Raw genomic sequence first — 16,989 nt, 5'->3', positions numbered from 1 at the left:
CTGGCCCAGAAACGGCAAGATCTTTGCGGGGGAAAACTCCTTCACTCAACAAGTCGGGGCCACAAGTCGGCTGATAAGGCCGGCATTGCGAAGACCTTTGCCAAATAGGAAGCGGCAAAACGGCTTTCGCCCGGCCCAAAGCCGCGAGCTTGCCGAGCGGCGAATGCTCGCCGACGCCGCCGACCCCGTCGCAGTGTGCCAAGACGCTGCGGGCGGGAGATTTGGTGCCGCATTGTTCAAAACGGTCCCGGGTGTTTTGGTGGTGGCTTTTGCCGCTTCGGCAAGCGCTCACGAGCATTCGCCGCTGGCTGAGAAAGCGGCTGAGGGCGGAGTTTGGAGCCCTGCGCTCATTTCGGCCGCGTCGTCTCCGCGGGCCTCCTTACCTCGCGGGTGACCTCGGCTTTGGGGACGGCGACTTTGGCCACGGTGAAATGCGGAAGCGAGGCCGAGGGCGCGCCAGCGTCCGGGCGGGAGGAGGCGGCCGTCGAGGCGATCTGGGGCGAGTCGCACAGTGAGTCGACGTGGCAAACGCGCGACGGGCCGACGCGGCGCCGCTCCGCCGTCCCCACCTGCGTGGTCTCGGTGGTCCCGGTGGTCTCGGTGGTCTCGGTGGCCGCGGCCACGGCCACTTGGGTGCTGACGACGTGCGTGGTGACGGTGGCGGCGGCGGCGACGGGTTCAGGCGGCGCCGTTTTGAAATGCTTCTCTACGGTGAGCCGCTTCTTCACCTCCACCGCCGTGGCGCCCGGCGCGGGCGTCTCCGCCACGGCCGGCGCCTCCGCGACGGCCATTTGCACTTGCTGGCCGGTCTGCACCTGTCGACGCGACACGCGGGGGAAGCTGAGAAAATGGCCTTTCCGTCGCCGTCCGAGCGTGGATTCTGTTTCGCACACCCTGTGCCCTCGGCGCATCGGTGGAACGACAGCAAATATGTTTTTTCCACTGACAAACAAAGCGTCCAAAGAAAGACACCGGGACGGCACGCGAGCACCGCCTCAACGCAAGGATCCGGCTACCTGTTCGGCGGCATCCGGCGGCCCCCGGCGGACGCGGGCCTGATCCACGGCGGCCACCACCGTCGCCACGGCGACGCTGCGACCCGCCTGGGACGCTTGCTCGGCCTGAGGAAACAAGGCGAGTCGGCGGACGGCTTTGGAGACGGTTCGCCCGAGTCGGCGAGGGAAGCCCCCCAAAGTCCACGCGCCCCCCTCCCCTTTCAAAGGCCTGACCTCTCGGACGACGGCGGTGGCTTGTTGCTCCCACTGTTGGTCCACCCGCAGCCCGCCGGCGACGGCGTAGCCCGCTTGGGCGGAGTAGTCGGCGCGCTTCCAGGGCGGCGGCACCTCGGGCGACACCGACACCTGCGACCACACGGCGGCGTCAACCTCCGAAACTCCTCACGTTGAACCGCCATTGCCCCGCCCCTCATTTTGATGCATGCCCTGGCTTCTAGCCTGCTCCGTTTCACACGGAGACACGTTTCCGGTTTGAATGCGAGCGAGCGGACGCTCGAAGGGCTCGGGCGCAGGTGGGCCGGCGCGTCGGGCCAACGGACGGGAGGGGACGCCTTTGCCTCGGTGGCAGATCCACGGGAAAGCGTTTCCCGGACGCCGGCTGCGCCCTTCTCACCTGCTTCCGGGTGACGACGGGCGACTTGACGTGTCTGATGGGTGAGACGGACGGTCGGGCGGAGGGCGACACGGATCTGCAGGCGCGACGACAAAGAGGCGGAGTTAGAAAGTCGAAGCGCGCCTCTTCCCTCCTTCATCAATGTGCTGCTAATTCAACAAAAGGCTTCTTTCTCTTCCTTGATTCCATGTTCAATAAACAATCGTAAAGTCGACTTGGCAAAAAAAAATAATAATAATAAAAATAAAATCGATTCCTTCGCGCACCACCAGAGGGAGCCAACGTAGCACAAGCACTCTGCGTACCTGACGGGCGCGGGCGCCGGTCCTTTCACGTGGCGGACGGGCGACGGCGACTGCTGGCGTCCGCCGGTCACCTTGCTCAAGTAGGAGGGCGGCGATCTGGACGTGGGTTTCGGCGGCACCCTCGGGGGGGTCCTGTGAGCCAGGTGCTGGCTCATCACGGCCCCCGCCGCCTGCATCTCCATCACGCTGCTCTGGAAGCTGCTCTGGAAGCTGCTCTCCATCTTTGCGGCAAAGGGCGAGCCGTTAGACCGAGCCGAGACGGCAAACATTTGCTTTTGCAAAAAATCCAATCCGAACGAGGTGCAGGTCCGCGACTGCGGCGCCGCGGGGGTGGACGGTCCTATTCTTGCCTTTGAATTTGGCAACGGTGCAAAGGCCGGTCTCCGCCGGCACCCGTTGGTCGTTCGCGTTTGCCGTTGAAAGCGCGGCGGCCGGGGCTCACCTTGCGCACCCCCATCTGAGAGGAGGCCACGACGACGGTCTTGGTTTTCTTGGCGGGGACGGCTTCTTCGCCCTGGACCAGCAGCTCGGCGGTGGACGTGGCCCGGCCGCTGGCGTTGCAGGCGGTCGCCGAGTACGTGCCCGAGTCTTCCGGGAAGGCCTCGGCGATCAGCAGGCTGTAGCGGTCTCCGTCCCGGACGATCCCGAAGTCGGCCGAGCTCTGGATCTCGGCCCCCTCGCGGTAGAACTTGACGTCGGGCGGCGGGATGCCCGTCACCTGGACGCTCAGTCGCACCTGGCTGCCCTGCCGCACCGAGGCGCTCTGAAGTCTCTGAAGGAAGTTGGGTGGCGCCGTCTCGGCTGCGCGTGGGACGCACACGAGGGTCAAAACGTTGGCGGAGGATCTCAAGGAGCGGGGAACGTCACGTTTGCTATTGAGGGCCGTGACTTAGCGGCGTCCGCTCGCCGGTCGCCGAGCGCCTCACCTGTTACGAGGAGTTCGGCGGTGCTGGTGGCTTGTCCGGCGGCGTTGGTGGCCCGGACGGAAAACCTCCCGCCGTGCGCGGGCGTCACGGCGTCGATGTTCAGAACGGCGCGGCCGTCGCCGAACGAGACGCGGACGCCGGGCAAGGCGGCGGCCGACAGGACCTGGCCGTCGCGGAACCACGACACCTCGGGAAGCGGAGCGCCTGCTCGGCGGGACGGGAGAGGTTGGCGGGCGCGGGACTTGGCGCGGGACGGTGGGGACGGACGGCTCTTACCGCTCACTTGCGCCTGGAACGAGGCGGCACTACCCTCTAGTGCCACCACGCTCTGAAGCGGCTGCGTGAAGGTCGGCGCTTGCGTCGACATGCCGGCTGGCTGGGCTCCCTGAGCGAAACGGCAAGAACGAGAACAATTGGAGCCGCCGCTTCTGGCAGAAAACCCCAAAGCCGCAAATCCTGGCCCCAAACCATCAACGTCCACGAGGCGCAAAAGGGGCCCCGACAAAACCCAAAGGCGCGCCATCAACCCGCCACTCTGCGGTGGCCGAGCTGCGACTCTTTTGCTGACAAGATGATGGAAATAAGCGCCGATCAAATGAAATGATCCTCGCTCCCTGAAAGCGAGGATCTTCAACACTCCTTTTTTGATGAGACTGATACCAGATTGCTTTGGAAAAACCGGCGTATGTGCGCGCGTGTGCGTCGTCGGACTTGCTCGGACCGCTTAAGGCAGGGGTGCCCATTAGGTAGATCCTGAGCTACCGGTAGATGTAAGACCGGTCCCAAGTAGATCCGAGGAGTGTCGAGAAGAAAAAAAAAAAAAAAAAACAACCATTTGTGTGTCTTTGTACATGTTAGTAATATATTTTTGGTGTTAATACACAGTGCACACTAATCATATTTTCACTAAAAAATATTGTAAAAACAAAATAAAGCAGGTAAATCATAAATTTACGGTGGCGCGTGATTACGTCACGGGGGTGGGGGGGATCCCGGGAGGTTAGTTGATCGAAATGTACATCTTCGATCCAAAAAGTTTGGGCACCCCTGACTTAAGGCATCGGTGTCCAAGTCGGGTCCCGGAGGGCGGCCGCGGCGCGCGTTTCCAAAGTGTCCCGGTTGCGAGTTCAACGTCGGGCTTCCTCAGAGCTCGCCGACGATCATTTGAATCAGGTGCGTCTCGACGGGGAGACTCGGAAAACCCGCAGGACGGCGGCCTTCCGGGACCGGAGTTGCACACCCGAAGGCGGAAGATTGTCGGGCACTTGACGACCTCGGTCGGAGGAGGGGGGGGGGGGGGGGGGACACGGGTGGGCAACGCAACTTGAGCAGGCTAGGAGCTCCGCAAACATTTCTTGCTCTTTAGGAGCCGCGTCTCGGAAACAGCCCAAAAGCGATTGCGGGTGGGGGCTTCACCGCACTCTTCTCTTCCACTTGGCGCGCCCGCCCGCACGACCGGACCGGATTGAGACTCGACTCGGACGGACTGTTTTTTTTCAGCGCCTCTTTTCAGTTTTTGCACTTGTCTTCTTCTGTTCCTTCATTGCAAAAAAAAAAAAATGAACGCATTCCTCTCTCACACCATTTTAGTTTTCGTTTTTCTTGACTCAACTTTTTTCAAGAGTGAAATCTTTTTGTTCCGTTTCTCCAAAAGCGGGGGGGGGGGGGGGGGGGGTGCTGGGCAAGGTGGTCTTCTCCTGCAGGCCACCTCGTCTATAAATAACTTTCCATCCGTCTGTCCCCAAAATAAAATGTGTCGCAGCTGTTGTGTCTCATGAAAATCAGCCCCTCTGTTGCTGTGTGGGGGGGTGGTGGGCTCGGGGGGGTGTCAGGGTCGGGTGTCTTCGCACAGGACACCAGGCACTAAAAATAACCCCTCGAAGTCCCCCACACCCCAGTGTGATTGACAGGCGGCATGTGCGCTCAGCCATTCCCTTAAAAAGTCATCCGGCACCTCGGCGGCGACCGACGCGTCTATTCTGGGATGGCGGCGTCACCGCGCCCAAGCGGCCGCCGGCCCGGCGACTCAAAGAGGCTTACGGTACTTACTTGTTAGCGCAAGGGTGCCGGCCGGGGGTGATGATGGGGTCGGGGGGGACGGGGTGGGGGTGGGGGTCCGGGGGACGCGTCCTTCTCCCGCTTGAATTCCCTTCACTGGGAAGCTCCTCCAAGGAATCCAAAGTCCCCCGAAACGAAACTACCGACCGGCCCTGGACGGCGAGTAGTTTTGTTGGCGTCCCAAGCCGGAACGCTGACCCTGCTCAGAAGGGGCCGGCGGCTCCGCCGGGGGGCTATATACCCCCGTGACGTCAAACGGAGCCCGCGCCCCATTGGTCGGCCTGGCGGCGGGGGGCGGGCCGGGGGCATCTTTACACAAGTGGCCCGCATGACAGCTGTTCCTATCTGTAAACCGAGTGAGCGACCCCCACCCCGAGCCCTGGCACCTACTTCCGAGGCCGGCACGTGCACGCCGGACCAAGGGGGGCCCTAAAGCGGGACCTCTTGCGCACGGGAGTCCCCGCGGACCGAAGACCGGTCTTTGCTCGACTCGCCGAGACGGAATCGTCCTCGACTGGGCTCCTCCCGACTCGGGTGGACTCCTCCAGGCTCCGGTCCATTCCGCTGCCCTCTTCGTCTTTACGCTCGACTCTGGGCTCGACTCTCGAGGACTCTCGAGCGCTCGACTGCGCTCCAAAGCCGTCTTTGCGCGACTCTTCTAGAGCGCACGGCCTTCCCACGGGCCATCGTACACCGCACGCTCGACTCGCTTGACTCCTCGAGACGCCGCCGCGCATTACCGTACTTGGCGGGACTTGGATCGACCCCACCGAGCTCTGCCGTCCTTCGCTCGAGTCCACCGGACTCCCTTCGACCCCGCCGCGGGATTCAGGATTCTGGACTCCGCTCGACGCCGCGCCGCTGCACCAGACTTTGCTCAATGGAATTGGCCTTTGTTTTCAAACGCCGATATGAAGAATATTCTCCTGCGCCCGTGCGGACGGACAGTTTGAACATCGGGTCTACGGTCCGCCGCCTAAGGCCGGCGGCCACTCTACGTTCAAATCTCCTCGACCGGCAGCTTTTTCGCAGCTAATCTGCAGTGCTTTTGTCACGTTGAGCGGCGGCGGTGGCGGCGGCGGACCCCAAAAAGCAGGCGGGAGAGAGAGGAGCGAAGTGCATTTGAAGACGTGTATTGATAAAAGACAGAAAACAAAGTCCAAAGGCAGAAACTAAAAAGCCTCAATGACACAACAGGACCCAAACAGACTACGACAGCAGCAAATGAGCGCTCGGGCTGGCCGTCCTATGATACAACATATAATGACATGATGGGCAACGGGCGTACAGCTGCAGGGGGAGCCCCACAGCGCCACCTGTTGGTCACAAAGCCAATCGTGACAGGTTTGGACTTTTCTTGACCGCGGGGATCGGATCGCCTTCGGCCGTCGCCGAAAAAGAGGGACGAGCGCGGCCTCCGTCGCACGCAATCGTGTCGCCGTGCTTTTTAGGAATTCCAAACAGGCCGCTGGGGCTCGGGCACTCGGCCGCTCTCTACGCCAAATTCAATTTGGAATGCGGAGAGACGCCCTTGGAAGGCGGCGCGGAGCTTTAACGGGGGGCGGGGCCTCCTTCATCCGGACCGCAGGCCCTCGAAGCCGCAGAACTTCCAGCGCTTCTCCAGCGTGGCGCCCACGCCGCTCAGCTCCTGGCGGAACATGAGGGGGAGGCGGGCCATCAGGCGCTCCAGCTGCCGCGACGACACCTGAGGCGCACGCGGGGACACTTTCAGCGCCGTCCTTTGGCGAGCGAGCGAGCGAGCCGGCGCGCGGCCTTGAACAAACCTGCGAGTCCAGCGTGTGCACGTAGGAGCACAAGTATTCCAGGTTGGCCCCGAACGGATGAACGTGCAGGAAAGCCGACATGACGCCTGGGGAAGGGGGGGGGGGGGGTTCATCCAAAGGAAAACGTCAAGGCGCGTATGTGGCGGCCGTGGCTCGGGTGCCGACATTGGGCGGAAGTCAAGCGTGGCGCGACTTACCCAGGAGCAGGGCCTCTTTCTCCGAGACCAGGACGCCTCCGCCGCCTCCGCCTCGTCCCGTCTCTCTGCGGCCGTCCACCTAAAAGGCGGCGGGCGCGCTCGTCACTCGCCGGACGGACGGCCGGGCCGAGCGCTCAAAGCGGAGGGCTGACCTGCTCCGGCGCCCCCTCCGGGAAGTAAGCTTCGGCGCCGGCCCGCTGTAACTCCGCCTCCCGGCCCGCCGGCTCGTCCCCGAGGCTCCACACCTGCGACAAAACACGTCACGCGCCTGCGCCGAGGGGTCGGGAGCGTCCCGAGCCACCCGGGGTGGGCCCCTCGCGAGGAGAACGAGTACCTGTCGCATTTGCCGCAGGCTCTGCAACTCCGCCTCTTGGCTCAGAAGCTCCGCCTCCTCCTCAAACGGGATCGCGCGCGGCTCACCGTCTCGGTCGCCGGCGCACGTCTTCATCGTCTTCATCTTCTTCCTCCAAGGACCTCGGTCGTCCTCGTCCTCGTCCTCGTCCTCGTCTTCGTCTTCGTCCCAGTCGTCGTCCTGACGTCTGAGGCGCGACACGTCCTCGCTGTCCGCCTGCGAACACATCGCGGTCACGGCGCGGCCGTCGTCAGGGGCACCCGCACGATCGATCGATTGATCGTCATCATGGTTGGCACGACTTTGATCACCTTCACCAACCTCCTCATGGCCACAAGCGTTCAGCGCACGCGCGTGGCCGCCTGTGGAGTGGCAAAAGGGGCGGGGACGGGGACGGGGGCACCCACCGTAATGGCCGCCTCCCGAGGCCGGGGGGGCTCGCCGTGTACCAACCTGACAGCGCCTGGTCCACATGTCAATGTTCTTGCGCTGAGCTTTGGTGAAGTGGTCCCGAGACTTTTGTCGGCTCGACGCCACCAATACGGACGAGACCTGGTCCACTTGGGCCGCCGGCGCCGGGCACAGGGGGGAGGGGGCGAGACAGCGACAATCCGATTACGGGGCTCCTGCGTGTACTCGCATGTGCGTTTGTGCGGACGTGCGCCGGTTCCCGCCAACGCGCACACTTACCGGCGGCCGCCGCCACCACACTTCCGAGCGCAATGGGAGCGACCGCTTTCCGTTCTCAAGACTTTCTTTGTTTGCTGAACGTGCCGCGGGCGTGAACCCGACAACCCGCGCGTGTGTGTGTGTGTGTTCTTACGCTGCAGGAGTATGGCGGCGAGCGCGGCGCGGAAGGCGGCCTTCGCCCTGCGTAGCGCCAGCCGCTGCTGAGCGGCGTCCCGGCGCAGTCTTGCGGCGTGCGCGTTGACGCTCTGCAACAAAGCGTAGACGCGGTTGGCGCTGGCGCCGGTCACCTGGCCGCCGTCCAGCCACCGCAGGAGCACCGGCGCCGCCCGGCCCAAGCCGTGCTTGTCTGTTGGAAAAGGCGCACAGGCCTGCTTTTTCTTTGGTGACACACAGAAGTGAGGGGATGCAACGGCGGCGGCGGCGGCACCCCCCCCACACACCCCCCCTCCCACACACACACAGCGGGGTCCTTCCCGCGGTGGTTTGCCGGACTTTGATGGAAAGTGACGCTTCCTTCATGGAAGCTCGAGCATCCAATCGGGCCGTAAATGGCTCTTGTGAGGGAGGGGGGGGCACGCGCCGCGCTCTCATTTGAATGACAATGGGAGCAGCGGAGCAAAGACGCGCGGCATTAGGCAGCCTTGAACGGCTGCGCCGCCCCGTCAAAAGCGCCGCCGCCGTCGATTAGCGCCGCGCGACAAGCTGCCGCACAATCGCACAAAGCGGCGAACGCGGCCGAGCGCTTCAACTGCTTTTGTCACGGCGGCGGCGTTCCCGCGCGACTCGACTTCCTGTTGAGGCGCACCCGACTGACACTGCTGGCAACTGATTTGGGGGAGATGGACGGGAGTAAGGCGACCCCCCCCTCACCTTTCAGGCACTCGGCCAAGACGGCGGCCCCGCGCTCCGAGAAGGGCGGGGCCGGCGTGGACCCCCGCTGGCGTTCCTCCCCTCGGAGGAGCCTCTGCCGGCACTCCCACTCGTACTGGTCGTCTCGAGCCTGCGCAAAGTCCACGTGGAGCTTGCCCGAGTCTTTCTTGTCCGCGCCGGAGCCCAGACGGAGGCGGTAGCCTGAAAGACCGGCGGCGCGCCGTCCGGCGTGGTCAAAAGCCAGACGTGCGGCGTGCGGCGGGACGGCGGCATCCAAATTTGCGTCACCTGACAAGCGCAGCGCCTGGTCCACCATGAACTCGTGGCTGAAGCGAATGTGGCAAAAGTTCTTCTTGCTCTTGCGCAAGGCCACGATGTGGCCGCAGGGGCCAAAGACTTCCCTGATGACGTCGTCGCCGGCGTTCTCGGGAAGCCCGCCCACAAACACCGTCTTGCAGCCGGGGGGGCGCGGCCGGGTGGACGGGGGGGGCAGCGCTAGGAAACACGGCCGTCAGTCGCTTCCGCGGGCGGATCTCCCGCGCTCGCGGACGTCCTTACCGGGGTTCTGCGGGAAGAGCGTGCAGCCGTTGCGGCGGATCGTCTCCTTGACGCCCGCCGAGTTGCCCGGCGCCGTCGGCGGGGGCTCCGACCGAGCGCCGACCGGCTCGAGGCCTGAAAACGGGACAAAAAGGTTGGGAAGCGCAGAGCCGCCGTGAGTGCGGGCGGCCGGCAAATACAAGCGAGCGACGAGGCCGTCGCGCAGAGGTAAAACGCCATCTGACCTATGACCTCTGCGCCGCAAGAAAAGTGCTTCTTAGCCGGCGCCGCTGAATCGGACATTTTGGAATTTGCAGCGAGCGCCACGGCAGAAAAAACAAAGCAGCCCAGATAAGAAAAAGAGCAAAGGCAAAAAAAAGCAAGCCGAGGAAAAAAAGAAGACGAACGAGGCGGCCCAAGGCCTCGGTCTGCGTGCGAGCGCTAATGATGACGAGCGAGCGGCGCCGCCGCCGGGCGCCGGCCGCCCGTTCGTCAACGCCTTGCGCGCGATAACCCCGACAGCTCCATTAGCGGAGCAGACGGCGTTTTTGCTTTTTTTCCCTTTGACTTTTTGGCGGCGTTTTGACAGGCTCCCGTCCTCCCGTCCAATTAGCCTCGTTTGACAGATTCATTAGCGCCGCGCGGCGCCGCAGCATTTGACTGGCGTTTACCTCGACGACGACGACAAAAACATCTCGTTAGGCAAGAAGAACATTTGTGAGCGCGCCTCGCTCACGTCGGCGGCGCTGACGGCCGCGCCTAATGCGCCCACGCGTCTTAGCGTACCTAATGGGGTGGCCCGGGCGGGCGGGAAGTCGAGAGACGAGGCCCACGCAGGAGGAGGCGCCGGGCCATTGGACGCAGCGGCTTCGGACGTAGCGGCGGCCGCCGCCGCGCTCCTCTGCGAGGTCATCAGGACGGCCGGCCAACGCCACGCATCAGGACGCTGGACGCCAGGAGAGCACAAAGACCGCTTACGCTCCTGCTTACCATGAACATCCCATTGCCAGCCGTGTGCCGCAAGCACCCCCCCCCCCCCCCCCCATGCGCAGCCATCCGCATGATGGGACGGCAATTAGGCCGAGCCGGCGCCCTCGGGCGGCTCATTTGCGGCGCAGAAGCCGGAGCGTCACCGCTTCCTGGAAGAAGGGGGCAAAGCCTTTTCCCTTGCCGCTCGCTCTCCCCGCTATTAGCTCCCACTCAACATTGGGCGAGCCCCCCCCCCCCTTGCCGGCCATCGTACGCTTTGGCATTGCACTCGGCAGGACCTTCCAGCATCTTTGTTGCCGATGGTTGCTTTCTTAGCACGTTCGGGGCACCGGGCGGAAGCCCCGCCCCCGTTGGCCGTCGGCCTGGCGCCCTGCCAAATGCTAATGCGAGCGCGAGCGCACGCCAGTCGGGAAGACGAGAGGACGCGTCAAGGTCGAGCCAGCTCATCCGTCATTCCTCCCGCAAGCGCGGAAGAATCGCATCGCAATTCCAAACGCTGCTGTCTCCAATGTCGGGGGGGGGGGGGGGCGGCTTGTGCTGGAGGGTGGGAAAAACAAAAAGGCTTCGCCACTGAGGCGCTTTCTTTGTCGAGGTTTTGGGGGAAATTTCCGTTGTAATGCCCAAAGCCTTGACCACGGTGCCGCCATTTTACTATGGGATTCATTCAATTCCAGACCAGTCCTTAATTTTGATTGAGGGTGGCGGTGGGGGGGGGGGGGGCAATCTCGCCAAACATGGAGATTTTGGGACGGAGGCGCGCAAACAATCGACAACGAATCGATGGCCGATCTGGAAGCGTGCTTTCGAATGGACGACCGATTTGGTCGAAAAACGCTGCCAATTTTTTTTGCTTTTGCCTTTTTCCCTCAAACAAAACAATTGATCAGAGATTTGAATATTCTCCGGGAGGGGGCACTAAAAGCGTGATTTGCCTTTCTCAAACGCTTCATGTGGATCGCCCCCCCCCCCCCCCCCCCCGCCCCAAGCTGTCAACGTAACAGCGGAAGCGGCGCGTCGGCAAAGCCTGATCCCGACACCCATTGTCGGACTCGGGGAGAGGGAACCTCGGGAAACAAGCGGGACTGCACGCGCGTCTGCAAATGTCAAAACGGTGGCGCCACGGTTACAGACACCTCCCACAACACCCCTCCCCCTTCGCAGTTTGGACGGACAGGCGCGGCTTTTCACTTCCTCCCTGCGTCCCAATATTTTTGCAAACGGCCATGTCATCACATCACGGTCCTCCTCACCCTTCCGCGGCAGTACGTCAGCGGCAATGCCTCCTTCGCTCTGCGCTTTTCTTTCCCCGACACCGCGGCCCCCCCGCGCAGGCGTTGATGGAGAGCGCCCGCCCGCGCCTGCGGCTCTCGCTGGTCGCCGGTCCGCGCCGCGCCGCTCCGTCAGTGCCGCCGCGCACTCCGCGGCGCATAGATCAAGATGGGATGCGGTGGGGGGGAGGGGCGGGAGAGCGAGGGGGAGGGGCGGGGGCGGCAGGCGAGGACAAAGAGGTGGAAAAATAAACAAGATGGACGCGGCCGAGGACAGAAAACGACGGCGGGGGCATTGAGGTGGAAGCTGAGGGAATACACGCGCGCGCGCACGCGCAAGCTAGCGCATCCGTTTGGAGCCGCGCCATATGCGGCCGCTCACCCGCGCGCAGCCCCCAAAAGGAGAACGAGACCGGCGAAATGGAAATCATTTCAGGTCCAGGTGGCAAGAAATGCTTCGCCTCCAAGGACAGCATACAAAGGCGATTAGGGCCATCCGGACGCCGCCGGGGAGGACGCCAAAAGACTCGCTTTCACTTGACGACAAGCAAACGGAGTCGCAAGGACTCCAAAAGAGCAAAGACTGGACGAGGGGCCGAGGAGAGCCTTCCGCCGACCTATGTTCTCATTAGTGCCTTGCCATCTTGGCAAAAAAAAAAAAAATTAAGCCAAAGACAAAATTGGAGGTCCGCATTTGGTTGGCTTTTGTCCTTTTTGGACCGGGACTTGTTTTTCTGCAAAAGTACCGTTCGGAAGCCATTCCAACTTGGCCAAAAGGGAAACAAACAAACATCGAGCCCGGACACGCTCGCCAGCTTCAAAAGACGTCCGAGATTAGCCCTGTCTGAAAATTGTAGTATCACCATTCGCCGCTAGATGGCAGGCATGGCTTAGTTGTCAAGTCAAGTCAAGAGTATTTGTGGAGCACTTTCAAACAGCCATCGCTGCATCCAAAGTGGTGGACATGGAGCAATAAAGAGTAAGACAAATGGGCTAGAAAGCAGCAAACAGTAAAACCAAATCCAAGTCATGCTGAGTCCAATGCCAAAGAATACAAGTTGTGCTCACACACACACAAAAACAACCAACAATAGCAAAAAATCCAGTCGCTCTTAAAGTGTCAAGCTGCTGATGCTAATGCTAAGCTGTTTGCTCGTTTGCGTGCCCGCGATGCAAACCAGGCACCGCTGTGATTTGTCAACGCAAAAGGTCGGCGCGCCACCGCCGCTAACGAGCCGCATTGTGGCGACGTCGCGACAACTTGTCGGCAAGCGTGCGTCTCCCCGCGTTGACTCCCCCCCCAACGATCCCTCATTTGAATGGAGCGGCTCGCCGCCAAGGCCGCATCCAAACCACATCGGCAATAGGTCACCGATGTTAGAAAGGGGTCGAGCACTTCCTTCCTTCCTTCCTTCCTTCCTTCCTTCCTTGAACTGGGGGCGTCCCCCACCCCGACCCGGCAGGAATCTCATAAGGCCGGCCGGCCGACCATGTTTTTGTCAGCCGCAGGAGCGGGCGCGGGCGACACCGACCAGCCTACCCGTCGCTCCGCAGCCCGGAAAGTTCCTTCCTGGCCGTCGGCCCCCATGTCCAAAAGGTTCTCCGAGATTCTCGCGCACCCTGGAACCGACGAAAGCGCCTCGCTGCTTTTTCTCGGCGGCAGCTCGACATTTATTTGCGCAGGATTTGCGGTCGCCACGCACGCACGAGGTGACCGCTCAATCAACAAAGGACGAGAGACGCTCGACAGACTTTGGACGCGCTTTGAGCTTTTGTCCATCCCGGCGGACGTCAACGGCTCTGCTGGGGCGAGGTGGGCAGCGTCCCTTTTCATCAGCCGACCGGCTCACTTCCGGTTTTCGCCACAGCGACCGGTCGCCGGAAGGCGACGGAAGGGCAGAGAACGGAGCGGTCGCCAGATGAGGCGGAAAGAAAGGCGAGAAATTCGAGCGGCGGGGCCTCGACGAGGAAGTCGGCCGCTCGGTGACGTCGCGCGGGCAGCCGTCACGGCGGCCCCGAGCGCCGATCGAATCGACGGCGGCGCGCTCGAGTCCGCTCGCGGGGCTTCGTCCTCTCGACGGCGACTTTGCCCACGCCGGGCGGCACCGAACGAACGCGTCCGCGTTCAACCTTCCGTTGGTGACGTCAAAGTCAATCGGTGCGCGCGTCACTCGCGCCGCTTACCTGCGCCCGGCGTGCGACGACGTCCAAGAGGACGAAGGAGGAGAGCGCGGAGAGGAGGTTCCCGGCGCTGCGCGGCCGCGCGCACGTCGACCCGAGGGCGCGCGCCTGGGCGGGCGGGAACGTCCCGGCGCATCGTCATCATCGTCATCATCACTCAGCGCGAGACTTGAGCGGGAGCCGCACAGCGCTTTGGTGCTTTCTCCCGTCTCTTGCTTGTGGTCGTCCGCCTTCCCTTCGCTCCACGTGCGGCGGCGGTGGCGGCGGGAGAGGAGGGGGAAGCTCCAAGGAGGGGAAGCTCAATTTGGGCCCACATCATCAAAGTTTTCGACATGAATCCTACTCACCGTTTCCTCTTCAAGAAAATCAGTCTGCCAACACAAGCAACTGCAATAAAAGCCACCGGAAATCAAAGAGGAGTCGTTTCCAACAAAGATGACGAGAAGACGTCTCCCGCGACGGATGCCGACGCCATTGGCACATTTCGCCGTCAATCAAAAGAGATTCCGCCTCAGACGCCTCATCCAATCATCACGCAGAAAAGCCGAGCTTCCCGACCGGCCCGTACACGCCCACTTAGCGTGCGGTGGGCGGGACAAAAGCAGCGTTCATCCAATAACTCGAAGGCGCGCTTATTTTCATCGCATTTCTTTTGAAGAGGAGGACTGAGGCACATATTGCCGGCCTGGGGCCTTCCATTCTTCTTTCTCTTCTTTATCGTGCGCCATGCAGCTCCCGCAAGATGTCGCGGCGACGAAATGTAAGTTAGGGATGAAGACAACGCACGCGGGCGGCCTTTGGCTTGGTTCTGACACGAATGGCAGCATTTTCATCTTTCGACTGGGGGGCCGGGCGGGGGTTCGCGGGCCTCGGCGACCTTGGCGCCACAAGCGGAGGCTCGGAAGGCCGTTGGAGGTGCGAGCGGTCTTTCCTTTCTCCGCAGCGGAAGCGCCAAGCGGATCTTTGGCGCCCTCTCGCGGGGGCAAAGAGCAACTTCCGGGATGGGAGGAGCCTTCCGATCCCGTTCGTCGTCCACTCGGAGGCTCGCTCGCTTGCCCTTCGTCTCGCGGTCAGGTCGCGGAAGAGGAAGCCGAGGCCGAGTTCCGCCTTTGCTTTTTCTGTCCTTCGGCCGGTCGGCTCGGACGACGGCGCGATGACGGCGGCGGCCGTGCTGCTTGACCTGGCGCACAGCTGCGGCTGCGGCTGCGCCGAGCGGCTGCTCCGCCAGGAGGCCGCCGCCGACGCCGACGCGCGCGCGGTCCTCATCGTGCTGTGCGCCGGCGACGCGACGGACGCTGCGGACGCCGCCCTCGGCGCCTGGAGCGGCGGGAGCGCGCGCGTCCTGGCGGACTGGCGCGCCACGGCCGCGTGCGCCTACCGCCTGAAGCGGGCGGCGGACGAGGCGGGCGCGCTCTCGCTGCGCGTCATCACCAGCCCGCGGGGACGCGGGCGGCTGCTGGCCTACGAGCGCGCGCTCTTCACGCCGCTCTACACCTTCACGTACCGGCTGGGCTGCGGCGCCGAGGCGCCGCCCGTCCGAGAGGCGGACGGCGACGTCGCGGCCATGCTGCGGGCCTTGCCGGCGGTGGGCGGGGCCGTCCGCCTGCTGACCTCGTCGCTCATCCCGGGTGAGTCGCCCGCCGCGCCGCTTTTCGCTCCTGGAACTTGAGGGCTTGAAAAGCAAGCCCCTTTTCAGTCACTTTCCGTCACTTTCCGTGGCCGCCCTCCACGGGGGGGGGGGGGGGGGGGGGCACGGAAAGAAGGACTCGCCGTCGACGACTGCATGCTGACGTCCGCTCTCGACTTCCTGCGCATCGGCAGACTGCTTCGGCCACGGCTTCAGCACACGCGTCGGCGGCGTGTCCCTTGTGCCCACCTTGTCCTCGTTGAACCTGTTCAGCAGCCCCCGCCGCCGAGACTCCGGCGCCCTGGTCCAGGAGAACCGGCGCCGTCTGGCGCTTCACGCCGGCTTCTACCCGCGCCCGCTCCAGATGCTCAAGGTGAGTGCGGCCGACCGAACCCGTAAAGCCGCCCCCTGACAGTAAGCGGGCCCACGCGGCGCAGGTGGAGCACGGCGACCGCGTGTGGGTGTTGGGCAAAGCCGAGCCGGAGCGCTACGACGCGGCGGTGACGGACCGGCCCGGCGCGGTCCTGGCGGCGCCGGGCGCCGACTGCGTCCCCTTGCTCTTTGCCGATCCCGTGGCCAAAGCGGTGGGCGTCGCTCACGCAGGTAGAGATGCCAAGAAAGCCACTTTGCCGTCGTTTCCGCCGCCCCTCCCCTCGGGCAACGCTTGGACCCCTAAAAGCAGACAAGCTCACAATGAGGGTGTACTGGAAGAATTGTATTTAAAGGCAGAAAAACTCAATCCGGTCACCAAAACAAGAAGAATCCAAAGTCTCCAAACGGGCGTGTCCCGGGAGTCCTTTGAAATGGCAAACGACGTAAGGAGCAACAGGTGCGCGGCCGCAGGGAGAACCCCGCACTGCCACCTGTTGGTCACAAACAGAATGGCGACAACGCCAGCCCGGCCGCCGGACGGCCCGATCGATCGTCCTCCGACACGTTGCCGAGAATCACTCCAGTCGCGGCGCCGGCGTCGGCGTCCTCTTCTCTAGGCTGGAGGGGAACGCTGCTGGGCGTGGCGGCGGCGACGGTGTCGGCCATGACGACGGAGCTGGGCTGCGCTCGCGCCGACATCCTGGTGGTCTTGGGGCCCTCGGTGGGCCCGTGCTGCTTCTCGCTGGAGCCGGAACAGGCGGCCCGCTTCCCACCCGAATGCGTGCGGCGGGCGCGGGGGCGCAGGCCCGAGGTCGACCTGCGGCTGGCCAACAGGTGGCGCCCTTCGCCTCTTCCCGGCGCCCGCCGGCGCTTCTTCTTCTTCTTCTCGGACTCAGCGGGCGTCTTCCCCCCCGTTTGGCAGGCGGCAGCTGGAGGAGGCGGGCATCCCGCCGCACCACATCCGGGACGACTCCAGCGTGGCGCCGTGCACGTCGTGCCACCCGCGAGACTTCTTCTCGCACGTGCGGGACGGAGCCCAGTTCGGCACCCAGGCGGGCTTCGTGTGGATCAAGGAGGAGGCGGGGGCGCCGACCCCAAAGCCTCCTTCGGGGTCGGGAGCCTCCTAGTCTCCGGTGAGCGACCGGAAATCGCAAATCGCTCATCGGGGGGGTGGGGGGGGGTCATGAAAATAAACAGTGTGGA

The 16,989-nt window shown here is 63.5% G+C and overlaps 3 protein-coding genes across 3 annotated transcripts in view; 1 reads left to right on the top strand and 2 right to left on the bottom strand.

Moving 5' to 3' along the window:
* The window catches only part of ttn.2 (titin, tandem duplicate 2), a 174,926-nt gene extending 169,804 nt beyond the window's left edge, over positions 1 to 5,122 (bottom strand). Inside the window, exons 1-10 of the mRNA XM_052081957.1 lie at positions 4,910 to 5,122; positions 3,137 to 3,245; positions 2,861 to 3,064; positions 2,377 to 2,735; positions 1,935 to 2,155; positions 1,630 to 1,705; positions 1,230 to 1,361; positions 1,017 to 1,121; positions 570 to 815; positions 384 to 494 (exon numbers count right to left, since the gene is read on the bottom strand). Coding sequence (XP_051937917.1) covers positions 384 to 494; positions 570 to 815; positions 1,017 to 1,121; positions 1,230 to 1,361; positions 1,630 to 1,705; positions 1,935 to 2,155; positions 2,377 to 2,735; positions 2,861 to 3,064; positions 3,137 to 3,227 — 1,545 coding nt within the window. The 5' untranslated portion in view covers positions 3,228 to 3,245; positions 4,910 to 5,122. The remainder of the gene's footprint in view (positions 1 to 383; positions 495 to 569; positions 816 to 1,016; positions 1,122 to 1,229; positions 1,362 to 1,629; positions 1,706 to 1,934; positions 2,156 to 2,376; positions 2,736 to 2,860; positions 3,065 to 3,136; positions 3,246 to 4,909) is intronic.
* Positions 5,123 to 6,037: 915 nt separating this feature from the next.
* Positions 6,038 to 13,915, bottom strand: LOC127611441 (ecto-NOX disulfide-thiol exchanger 1-like). The gene is made up of 12 exons (XM_052081964.1): positions 13,791 to 13,915; positions 10,135 to 10,294; positions 9,370 to 9,483; positions 9,100 to 9,306; positions 8,812 to 9,012; positions 8,075 to 8,287; positions 7,705 to 7,811; positions 7,234 to 7,467; positions 7,052 to 7,144; positions 6,900 to 6,978; positions 6,703 to 6,788; positions 6,038 to 6,623 (listed from the first exon to the last, which is right to left on the bottom strand). Exons 2-12 carry the CDS (start codon positions 10,259 to 10,261, stop codon positions 6,492 to 6,494), a joined length of 1,593 nt encoding a protein of 530 aa, XP_051937924.1. The 5' UTR covers positions 10,262 to 10,294; positions 13,791 to 13,915; the 3' UTR covers positions 6,038 to 6,491.
* A 901-nt stretch (positions 13,916 to 14,816) lies between these two features.
* On the top strand, positions 14,817 to 16,948 carry lacc1 (laccase (multicopper oxidoreductase) domain containing 1). The gene is made up of 5 exons (XM_052081963.1): positions 14,817 to 15,415; positions 15,609 to 15,787; positions 15,852 to 16,017; positions 16,404 to 16,620; positions 16,709 to 16,948. Exons 1-5 carry the CDS (start codon positions 14,941 to 14,943, stop codon positions 16,911 to 16,913), a joined length of 1,242 nt encoding a protein of 413 aa, XP_051937923.1. The 5' UTR covers positions 14,817 to 14,940; the 3' UTR covers positions 16,914 to 16,948.
* Positions 16,949 to 16,989: the final 41 nt, after the last annotated feature.

The sequence above is a fragment of the Hippocampus zosterae genome, chromosome 12 (assembly GCF_025434085.1).
Source record: "Hippocampus zosterae strain Florida chromosome 12, ASM2543408v3, whole genome shotgun sequence".
Classification (NCBI taxonomy): Eukaryota; Metazoa; Chordata; class Actinopteri; order Syngnathiformes; family Syngnathidae; genus Hippocampus; species Hippocampus zosterae.
Note: the sequence above shows the minus strand (reverse complement) of the source record. Positions and strands in the feature narration are given on the sequence as shown.